Below are 12,448 nucleotides of genomic sequence, written 5' to 3'. Positions count from 1 at the left end.
AAAACAATGACCCACAATTAGTACAATGAAATGTTAATAGGAAGGTGAACATTTATCGTCAATAGGTTCTTTAAACATTCAGTGTAATATGTGGAAGGAAAAGAGACAGCAAACATTTTGTCATCTTTTTATCTGTTTATATTACCGAATACCATGGTTATGGCCAGTGTTGGGAAGACAAAAACACGTGTGAAGTGTGGTGGGGTTTGGGTTTTGATTTGTGGCTTCTGGGATTGCCTTTTGGCATGCTATATTTTGGTATAAGCTATTTCTGAGCTGTTTGAGATTGGCAATGTTTTCCCCCATCCCCGTCTCTCTCTCTACTGGCAACCTTAATACCTGGAATGTAGCTGTTGCATACTTTAAACTTTAAAGCCTGGATAGTACAACTGGCTTTATTTCTGTGAGGCCAAGAAAGGTGCCCTCAGGTAGAACTTGGCTTTATTGAAAGTTTATGTTCATTATATCAGTACTGGACTATAGAAAGGAACAAAGGATTTGGGAATAGGGTAGTATTGGGGCAACAGGTTGGGCTTTGGCTTAAGAAAAATAACAAAAACGTGATCTTAATCATCCATTTACTTTAAACCCTTCTTTAGCACCTACTTATCTTGTGTGTTCCTGTGATGTACTATATATTTCTACCCTCCAGATGCTGAAGAGATGGGTTGATTAACAAATGTTTTTGGTGTGGTGTGATAGATGTGTCTATTAAGTCCTTTAGGAGACAGGAGGAGGTAGGAGGAAGAAACCTACTGAAGCATCTTTTAAGCCGCTGATGATACAAAATTGGATGTGTGTTAATAATCTCTAAATCAAAGAGATTACAAAGTCATAGCATTCTTTCATTCACTATCTTTTAGTACCATAATTCTACTATATGTTATGGCTAAGGAATATTATAATAAACCTATTTAAGAACAAAATGACTGAGGATATCTACCCTATAGTGGAATTGAGAGTTACATGAATATTTACTTTTTCTGTATGATACCCCAAATATAAATATAACTTAGGAAATGGATATTCTTTATATCTTAGGTGACTTTGAGGAGCAATGAACATGTATTTCTTGAACCCTAATCAGTTATTACACTTTGTACCTAATTTTACCTCTGTAAAGAAAGGTATATAGGAATGCTGAGAAGATGAAGTCTTTCTCTTCCAATTTCCTCCATGGAATAGTAACACAAATGGCACAGGCAAGCTTCCTGGAACTAGAAAGTATGCTTGAGACTATACATTCTCCGGAGTCCTGTAAGGGAGAGAGTAGGCAAGGGAACTAAAACACTTTCATTACATTAAGGTAACATTTACATTATATCATTTGTATGTACACATACAAGTGAAGAAGTGAATTGTTTTGGTGGGAGAGGGGCAGAAGAGGTTGAGGGAATTACTGTATGGAAACATGGGTTTTAGTAATTGTAACCAGATTTGTAATAAGAATATTATTACCTCAGCGCAGTCTAGATGTAGATTTGGGGTGCGTTGGTGACCCTTACGAGGAACATGAGCCTAGTTTTACTCATCTGGTCTTGAGGCTGAATCTCACTTTGTTATTACATCATGTAACATACATAGACATTTTAATTTTTGCAGATTGCGTGTATTTGGTAGAAATTAGGTATTCTCAGGTTTTCTACAATGTCTGTGTGACCCATTGCCTAATCACTTTGATAAATGTGATCTGGCTTGTTGTTGGCATTAAGAAGGGTTTGTTTCTTATTTGTATTTTATTGTAATTAGTAGTTAAAAATGTATAATGGTAGAGGTTCAGCCACCAGGAGATTTCAGGATTGAGTGTAATTCTCCTAGACTTTTGATCAGTTTATACTTTAAGTATAAACTCTAGAGTCCTCTATAAGTGGTTATTGTACAAGCCAGCTAGTACATGTACAATTGCTAGATGCCTCTTCTGTCTCCTGTATATGACCACTGGTGCTAATTCTCTTCTGTTTGTGGTATCACTGCTAGTTTTCCCAGAACTCATTGCTTGTTTTAGTTCATTCATCTCTAATTACCAAAATGGTAACCAAAAAGGTTTCCTTCTACTTCTAAATACAGATATGCATTACAAAGGGCACAAAAATTTCACAAGAAAACGCTCCCATTTATAGAAGTCAGTAAAAAATTAAATATACCACCTTATATACAGCAGTCTTTTTGTGTTGTATTTACCTTTTGTATATTATGCACTAACTTCACTCCCATTTATGTAAGTCAGTAAAAAATTAAACATATCTTTTACAGCAGTCTTTTGTGTTGTATTTACTTTTTGTATATTATGCACCAACTTTCTCTTTTGAGTATAAATTAGTTGCCTTTTACAAATTCAGTTTGTTCCATTGATTATTATTATTGTTGTTGTGTTATATTATGTTGAACTGGACTACCTTGAACAGTTGGAGGTCTCAGTTGGTTCTTTGACTTTTTATCTCCCCCTTATGTACTTGAAAGCTTGTTTCTGGTAACAGTGGGATGTTCTAGATAAATTTTTATTTTCTTCTGCCCCAATTCATCTAATTAAATACCTTCCAAGGGTTATGGTACCTTTTAGTGGTAAATAGTTTGAGAAAAAGCCTCTAGCTGCTGAGGTTGCATTTGAGAGTTGATATTATGCAAAGCCTATTGCTAGCGTTTGATCACTCTTAATAGTGACAGAGATGTAATATGTTTATTTTTAAATACGTGAGTTTACTTTGATTTTTACATTTTAACATGTTGCTACTTGTTTTTTAAAACTTATTGCCAAATAAGGACTTTATCCTATATTCACATGTTATTTTAAGTAATAACTTGGAACCTTACTTCATTGTATCTAATGTCATGTTGCAAATAATACTGTTGCAGATAAAAAAATCATTTACTTTTCCCCCAATAATTAAAGAATATAGTTATATTATTTTGACATTAATCTGATAGGATAAAGATGATGAACCCCAGAAGTTGGAAAACATTCTTGCTGAGGTTTCTGTAATTAACAAAATACGATAAGACACTTAAATGTTTTATTTGCTTATTTAGAACAGTAAGTAAAACATTCTTTGAGCAGGCAATATTCTTTATTAGATCATATGTGGGAATTAGGGTTTTCCTGCATGCTGTTGAAAGAAGACATCATTAAGCAAGGTAGCATTGCTTTTGCCATGTTTAGATATATTTAAGGTATTCTCTAGGTGAGTTTATTTTGAAGAGGTTACTCTTTTATTATTCTGATACATCGATATTTATTTCCCTAGGGTTTTTTTCCCTAGTCAAATTTTTGGGTAAAGAAGTGAACACATAATAATTCTCTTCCTGTATTTAGCTATCATTGAGTAATGGGTCTCTAGAACTGAAAGAAACTCTAGAATTTACCTTAACTTTCTTTATAGAAAAGCAAATTAATGGACAGAGTCGTAAAAGTGCAATTTTGTTCAGTTTTTAGTATTTTCTTCATGATTAAAGTAATTGTTATAAAAACTAGTCAGTTTGTTATATTGTAAAAATGAACTTATATAGTGATTTCTCAGAATACTTATCTAGGTGCTGTAGTCCTGGTATTAAGCCTTTAATTTATTGAAATGTAATTTAACATATTTCCTACTACAAACATTGTCTTTACATTTGAATTTTCTTTTTCTTAGGAAAAAAAAAGGCTGCATGTCTCTGGATCATTTGGCATTGCCACTGCTATATTTTTAAAGAAAACTAACCTCTCCTGAGTAAAGATAGCCCTAGATATTACTTCCCCAAATATATTATCTAAAGCTTAAGTAATTAAGTATTCTTAGTTTATGCTATTTCCTAGAGTACAGCACTAAATTAGTACTTTTTTTTCCCCCTTATTTTTTCCCTATCGCTTTAAAGAGTTCTTGAAGCCAGCATAGCAGAAAACAAAGCATGTTTAAAGAAGACACCTACAGAAGTTTGGAGGGATTCTCGAAACCCTTATGACAGAAAAAGGCAGGACAAAGCTCCTGTCGGACTGAAGAATGTTGGCAATACTTGCTGGTTTAGTGCTGTTATTCAGGTAAGGATCTTCATGCAGATCTTACCTGGCAGGCATAATAGCAGTGGAAAGTGAGTTGGGTTGTGTTTCTTTTAAGTTATGTACTAACTGCATGAAGGTTTCAGTGTGCTTTTCCGTCTAAGGAACTAGTTTAGAGATAACAGCATTCCTCATCCTTCTCTGTTCCTTACTCCCATGATGGAGTTTTAATGGTAGGGCATGACCTATGCCTTATTTAGAATTATTTGGAATTAATTTATTATTTGAAACTAATTTCTTTTCCCTCCCTGCTGTTAGGAATTTTCATCAGAGTGGAAAGAAAGTATTTCTGTATTTATATCCCTGCAAATTTAGGGAAAGATGTAACCAAGATTTGAAACCAGTCAATCAGATTTATTTGTATATAACAGAAAATGTTTTTCATGGAATTATTGTCTTTTACATATTTTTTACATAAGGGGGGGTTTATTTGAGGAGGGTATAGATTAATAACATTCTTTTCTAACTTGGAAAGCCCTTAAATAAAGTGTTTCCGGAGCCCCTTACTCTAAAATGAAAAATGTACGCATTGATATCCATGCTTTTCTTAATTTTGACTAGTTTTTATTTTTTTAGCTTTTGTGTGATATGACCATTAACAAATTCTTTACTATTCTCAGACATTGATAATGTTATCCATTAGGTTGTAAAACCTTAAATTAAAGAATCTCCGTAAATGAAATTATCTGTAAATAATAACATTCTCTTAATTTTTATTACCCTTTAAGAAAATTAATATTATGTGTTTATTTTCCTAATGCAGTTGAATTACAGCTTATTATTTAGTGTTCCTAAATCATTGGATTTGTATGCCATTTCTTTTTATAGTCAAAGTATCTCTTCATTTTGTAGCTTTCCAAACCTGTAAAATAACAGCATAAACTTGTATACAATGTTAAAGCAACTAACTGGTTTTTACATTTTATACAAGGTTGTTAATTGTATTTTCTAGGTAATTAATATTTACTTTTAACTTTTTTTCTACTTCAGTGGTATAATTTTGAACTCCCCCCCGCCCCCTGCCTTTTGCTTCTGGCACATAATGCCATACAATTTGATTTCCATTGGTTTTCTGGATTTATGCCTCTTTAATATACTATGGTATACATTAGTTAGTGACTAATATACTGTTATTTGTTTTCCAGGACATTAAAATATTAAGAAATACCTGGATTAATATAAATCTGTACTAATAATACCTTTGTTCCTAGCCTCGATTATGTATTACTTAGCTACATGCCAACAGTATCTAAAATTTTATTAGCTATTTTAAAGTTTCTTAGAGTAGACTGTCTTGACCTAAGCTAGGCTTCCAACCAAGATGGAGGCATAGGTACACATGCTGCATCTCCCTCAGGACTAAGAAGAAATTTACAACCAGTTCAAAACTAAAAAAAAAAAAAAAAAACAAAACAGAAGATCCAGAACATCAAACTACATGGAAGTTCAAAAACAAAGAAAGAAAGAAGAAATACTCAGATGTACAGTTCAAAACACTGGTGATAGCAATGCCCACAGACTTGACAGACAAGATTTAGTATGACAGGGAAGACGTGAAGGCTATACTAAGTGAAACAAAGGAAAGTCCACACGAAATTAGTGGTGAAGGGAAGGAAACCAGGGTTCACATCAATGAATTGGAACATAAGAAAGAAATAAACAGTCAACAAGTACAGAAGTGGGAAACAAGAGTTGAAAAAAACGAGTGGCTTAGGAACCTCTGCGACAACTTTAAACATGTTTGAATCATAGGGGTGCCAGGAGGAGATGAGGAAGACCAAGAAATTAAAAACTTATGTGAAAAAACAATGAAGGGAAACTTCCCTAATTTGGTGAAGGAAATAGACATATAAGACCAGGAAACACAGAGAGTCCCAAACAAACTAGACTCAAAAAGGACCACACTAAGACACATCATATTAAAATACTAAAGGTTAAAGATAAAGAATCTTAAAAGCAGCAAGAGAAAAGCAGTTAGTTACCTAAAGGGGAGTTCCCACAAGACCATCAGCTGATTCCTCAAAAGAAACTTTGCAGGCAAAAAGAGACTGGCGAGAAATATTCAAAGTGATGAAAAGCAAGGACCTATAACCAAATTACTCTATCCAGCAAAGTTATCATTTAGAATGGAAGGGCAGATTAAGTGCTTTCCACACAAGGTAAAGCTAAAGGAGTACATCATTACCAAGCCATTATTATATGAAATGTTAAAGGGACTATTTTAAGAAAAAGAAGATCAAAACTCTGAACATTAAAATGACAACAAAATCACAACTATCAACAACAGAATCTAAAAAATAGAAACAAAAACAAACTAAACAGACAACCAGAGTGGGAACAGAATCAGATATGGGAAGCATGTGGAGAGATGTCAGCTGGCAGTGTAAAGGGGGAGAAGGGGGAAGTGGTGCAGGCATTAAGAAGCATAGCAGGAGGGTGCAGAATAGACAGTGTGGTGGTAAGAATAGAATAAGAAAGAGTAAAGTCAAAGAACTTATATGCATGACCCATGGACATGAACTAAGGAGGATGGGATTGCTGGTGGGAGAGGTGATGCTGGGTGGAGGGGAGCAAAGGGAAAAGAAATCAGGACAACTGTAACAGCATAATTAATAAAATATACAAAAAAAAAAAAAAAAAAAAGCAAAAGGCCCTGGCTGGTGTAGCTCAAAGGATTGAGCGCCGGCCTGCAAACCAAAGTGTCGCTGATTCTATTCCCAGTCAGGGCACATGCCTGGGTTATGGGCCAGATCCCCAGTTGGGGGTGCATGAAAGGCAGCCACACATTGATGTTTCTCCTTCTCACTTTCTCCCTTTCCCTCTCTCTAAAAATAAATAAATAAAATCTAAAAAAATACAGAAGCACCTAATGTGACACTGAATTTCCTGAGCTCTTGAACTGTTTCCAGTTCATTGTATTCCTTTATAGTCCTAGGGGCTTAAAAATAATTTGTATCCTGACTGTCAGTTCCCAAAGATCTTTTCTTGGATCTGTAATCATATGTACTCAATTGTCAATTTAATAACTCCAGTTGAATGTTTCTGTATAAACATATGCCGCCATCTTCTAACCCCATTAAAAAAACAAAATAGACTATCTTGCTTGACTTTACTTTCACTATTAGTAAGGCTTTTGCATTTCATCGTTCAATCTAAATAACTTAGGATCATTTTAAAATAGGAAGCACAGTTTTATTACTATGATCTGAGTGTTCATGAATATCCTTTCTTGCCTGTATTTGGACAAGCAAATGCTATTTCTGCACTATTATGGCCAGTAAATGAGGCTCATTGATTACAAGCTTCTCTTAGAAAACTGTAAAAAGAAAGAAAGTACTTGCAAATAAATCAGTATTTGTTATTTAGAATAGGTGCTCTTTATTTCTCCTCACACGTATTATAAGAAAGACCCATTTGAAATGATAATTAAATTACTATTAATAGATTTGAGGAGAATCTTTGTTTTCATAGGATACATTTCTCTTAGTTTCTTAATTCAAATTTGAAAGAATTGTTCAACTATTTTTACTTTGAGTGGTGTTTGCTGACCTTAGCTTCTGCTTTCCATTTCAAATTTTGGGTGGGTTTTTTTGGAGGGGGGCAAAGGGGGGCAGTTGGGAAGGGTAATGGACTGGGAAATATCTTGTTTTAAATAGTTGAGGTAATTGTAACTAATTTAAAATTTTATCTGCTGCTTAATTGGTAGCATGGCTTTACAGCAATCCTAGGCAAGTATAGGACACTTGGGCTTTTTCTTCTTTTGGAGAAATCTAGATACCTAGAAGTAACTTCTAACCTTGAAAAAGTTGAGTTATAATTAAGTATTAAGGTACTGATTTTTAGAGGTATGGGGAAACATTAAGCTTTAGACTTTGGAAAATTATGGGTGGAAAGAAAACTTTGTCTAGAGATCACTTAGAGTTTTGGGTTTTACTGTAATTTTAAAGTCTATTCTGTTTTAAGTAGCTTTTCATACTCACCATACTCATAAATCATGTAATTTCTGGTTGACTAAAATACAAACATCCTGAGGGCTTTGAACGCATCTTCTAGGTTATTTTGTACCAGAATATAGTACAGTGTCTGATACCTTGGAGGAACCCATTATGTAATTACTGAATGAGTGAATGAATGAACCAAAAAAGGAGCATATATTCTTTATGGTATAATTGAAGACTGAGGAAGCCTCTATCACCCTAATTTATAGGATTGAAAAGATGCTGCAAGTTTTCAAAAAAAAATTCAGGAGATCATTTAACATGTTTATTTACATCACTTGCTTTTATTCCTTTAATTTTCCTCAAAGAACCCAAATACATAGTTCCATGAGAAAACCAAAAATTTCATAGCAGTAAAAAGCTTACAGTGAAAAACAGCAGTAATCTGTCCTAAACATGCCTACCTAATAGCTCTGTGGCAATTACAACCAGTTCTGGCTGTTTCTCCTGTTATCTTCATTTTTATAAATGACATGCCTTCCTGCTGAGATAGATAAGGATTTAGCTCTTCCATTTCACCTATCTAGAATTACCTTCTCTTTCATCTACCAATGAAGTTATAGCAAAATTTAAAAATCGTAGTCAGTGTTTACATTTTCTGTGGCTTTGTAAATATTACAGTGAATTACTCGGACTGCCATTCTGTAATCCTTTGTTTTCTTGGAGTTTGCCACCATTTTTTTTTTTTTTCTATTTTCTATATACTTGTTTTAAATTTTTTCCAAATGCTCCAACATCTCTTAATGGTCTTATCAATAACATAGTCTATATGCTCAAGTGTATTAGCTCAATTTTTTTAAGTCTTTTACCATAGAAGATTTCTCCACCTCAAAATCAGACCAGATTCTGATTCATTGTGCTTAAGTGTGGTTGCTAGCTTTCCAACAGCAGGTCTGAAGAAAGGGCATTGGGAAAGGATCGGTTAGGGGTCTGTTTGCATATTTTGACTTAATATTCCTGTTTGTAGCTCTGAATCTCATCTCTTCTTTTTATCCTGATACACACTATGACTAATTTTGTAAAGCTGAGTTAGTTCAGTTCAGTAATATTCAAAGACTAAATTTTCTGTATCCCAAAGAAGGAGGTAGTAGTTGTCTGGGAATTTAATTGCTCTGTATGCAGGCTTCTGTCTTCTAATCATTCCAGCTGCTTTCCTTACCTCACCCTGAAATTTATATGATACCATTCTATTTTTTAAATAATCCACCTAGGAGAATTTATCTTCTCCTCAGTATCCTCTGTGATAGCCAGTTTATAGATCCCTTTGCTCTCGTCATCAGTCCTTTTGTTTTACGCAAATTATTTGACCTTTCATCTCTCATAGCCATGTTATTTGCATGAATCTAGCCAAACTCCATTTTAGCAAGTGCTCTTCAAAATTCATGTTTTAGCTTTGGAATGAATACAAAGATACTTACTTTCAGTGCATCAATCACAACACAATTAGACAGTAGTGACAATTACCCATTTTGAAGGAATATGTTGACCAATATCATTATGACTGTGATTTAGGGTATAAAGTGTTTGGGACTTCAAAAAATTAATTTCTATGTTGTGTCATAATGAACATTAAGTTCTACTTTGGTAATAGCTTAGTAGGTTGTTTTAGATCACCTACCTGGTCATATTTTGCTGGAACCCAAAATAAAACAAAGCAAAAATCAACTTTTTGAAGGCATCACATAATTATAAAATGGAGGAATTTTGAGGCTAAGTACTGAGAGAATGGGATGTTCAGAGAATAAGCTTCCCATTTTGGGGCTGATTTTTATCTTGAGGCAATTCCAAAAGGGGCTGCTGAGTGGCTGGGAAACTAAGCACTCGGAACCCTAGTAAACACCTCAAGATTTTCAGAATACTAAAGGGATAGAAGAATCTGGGATTAACTGAAAAATAGTAATAATATTTTTGACTGAAAATAGTAAAAAATTATAAAAAACTTCATAGTGTTTGATTTCTAGCTTCATCTCAGAGTTGATTAGATTAAGTTGATCTGGGATTTCAAATGTTCCCAGTCTTGTTAGAAGATAATAAGAACTTTGAATTTCCTCCAGTTCTTCACATATACTGTTTAGCACTCAAATCATTCATATTGAATCATGCGAGGAAGTAAGATGTGTCTAAAAATTAAGGGAAAACAGTGGGCAATAGAAATATACCTACAGAGAAACATGAAAATTGAATTGTTATAATTATTAATATGGTCAAGGATTTAAACGCAAGATTGAGAATTTTGATAGAAAACTATAAAAAGAAGAAAATAGGAAATTTAGGGCTGAAAATTACAATAAATAAGAAATCAGCACATTAGACCCAACTGAAGGGAATTAGTCAACTGGACAACTGGTTTTAAGACTGTTTTGAGACTGAAGCCATGAAGTGCAAGTGAGAGAATTTGGAAATGGTGACTAGTATGACCAGCACAGTGTATTTGTGGTTCTATAGGGAGAATGGGGAAAGGGAAAAAACAATATTTGAAGAGAGAACAGTATTCCAAACTTGATGAAAGAGATCAAGCCACAGATTTAGGAAACAATAGAAATCAAGTAATATAAACATAAAGAACTCTGTACCAAGGCACATCATGATAAAACAGAAAAAACAATAGACAAAGAGAAAATCCTAAAAGTTGCCAGATGGAAAAGATATACAGTATTTCCTCACTTATCATGGGTATTACGTTCTAGACTCCCTCGCAATAGGTGAAAATCCACGAAGTAGGAACCTTATATTTATTTTAGTATTTATATATATTTTAAGACTTTATAACCCCTTCCCACACACTTAAAACCATTCCCAGTCCCTTATTAACCTTTTCCACACTTTTATAAACACTACTTATGTTCTTAAACATATTCTACACTCTTAAACCTACATAACTTTAACAGTATATGTATACAGTACTGCAAAATCCCACGATATAGGGAAAAATCCACGATAAATAATTAAATATAATATTTTTTTAAATCCCACAATACAGTGAGGCCGCGATAAGTGAACCGCGGTATAGAGAGGGGCTACTACTGTATCACCTTTATAAGGAATAAAAATAAGGCTTACAGCTGACATTTCAACAGAAATGCTGTCTTTAACGTACTGGAGAAAATAACTGGCCATCTAGAATTCTATAACAAAAATCTTACCAAAATGAAGAGAACACAATTTTCAGTCAAGCAGAAGCTGAAATAATTCATCACCAGCAGACCCACACCAGAGGAGATTCTAATGGATGTTCAGAAAGAAGGAAAATGTTCTCCAGTGGGAGCTCAGCACATAGAAGCAAGTTCTCTTTCCTATTTAAATTCCTCTGAGGAACAGTCTATTTTTGTCTCCTGTACTTATATCCCATTGCTTCAGTACTCATTGCTGCTCTTTTTCATGTACCATTCTAATGAAAAGTAACTTCCCAAATGCCAAATCCGAAGGTGGTTTTCCTGCCCATACCTTGTTGGAATGTGGCAACCTTTGTGAGAATTTCTAATCTTATTCTTTAAATTTGCTAGTGATTCTTTGATGAGAATCTTCTGTGGTATTCTATATCTTTGTTGAGAGGCCCCTGGTGTAGGTATTTTTTTTAAAGCTCTGCAGCTATTTTAATAGTTAGCTATATTTGGAAGCCCTTGCTTTTCTACTCCGTTTTTTTCTGTGATCTCATACTCTACTTCCTTACTGTTCTTATTTTGTCTTTCTCATAACTCTTTTTTCCTGTAGCATTTAAATGCGTCTTTTTCCCTAAGGTTGTGATCTTGATATACTGTTATTGTAGTCACATTATTTCTGATTTATAACATCTACTCTTCATTGTTTTAACCTGCCATCACAAGATTGTAATCTCCACAAGGGCAGAGAATTGATACATTTTTTTCTTTGCTGCCTGTCTCCTTTGCGTATAGTGGGTGCTCCATAAACATTTGTTGAAATAAATGAATAAATGTATTATCTTATGTGCTCATATTGTTTAATTAAGAACTGTTTCCAGATCACAAGATAACCAAAATATTTTCCAACATTTTCTATTAGATTTATAGTTTTATCTTTCATATTTAAGTCTTTAATCCACATGTATACTTATATATCTATAACTATTATACTGCGCCACTTTTCTCAACAGCTACCCCGCCACCCCCAATAAAAACAACTTATGTTTTCTTACTGATTTGGATACCACCTTTATCTTCTATCAAGTTGGCTACCCATCTTACTTAGATTTAATACATGATCAGTTCTTGTATGTGACTTTCAAACTTTATAAACTGTGACTCACAAAAGGAATACATTTTGCATTCCTTTACACATACACATGTATGTAAATTATCTACATTGAAATTTATAAAAATTCTCTGGTGAATTTACTGTATATGATGTGTTCTGATATTTTCCATTTAATTTTTTAAACAAGTGTTTGTCATGATGACGT

At 33.8% G+C, this 12,448-nt stretch overlaps 1 protein-coding gene across 6 annotated transcripts in view; it reads left to right on the top strand.

Annotated features, from left to right (window-relative positions):
* Positions 1 to 12,448, top strand: part of USP25 (ubiquitin specific peptidase 25) — a 124,311-nt gene that overhangs the window by 38,627 nt on the left and 73,236 nt on the right. For all 6 annotated transcript variants that reach the window (XM_090275889.1, XM_090275875.1, XM_090275869.1 and 3 more), the window contains one exon: positions 3,853 to 4,015. In XM_090275889.1, coding sequence (XP_090132015.1) covers positions 3,853 to 4,015 — 163 coding nt within the window. The remainder of the gene's footprint in view (positions 1 to 3,852; positions 4,016 to 12,448) is intronic.

This window comes from Furipterus horrens, unplaced genomic scaffold (assembly GCF_987537825.1).
Source record: "Furipterus horrens unplaced genomic scaffold, mFurHor1.1.pri manual_scaffold_1, whole genome shotgun sequence".
In the NCBI taxonomy this organism is placed as follows: domain Eukaryota; kingdom Metazoa; phylum Chordata; class Mammalia; order Chiroptera; family Furipteridae; genus Furipterus; species Furipterus horrens.
This window is presented reverse-complemented; position numbering and strand designations above follow the sequence as displayed.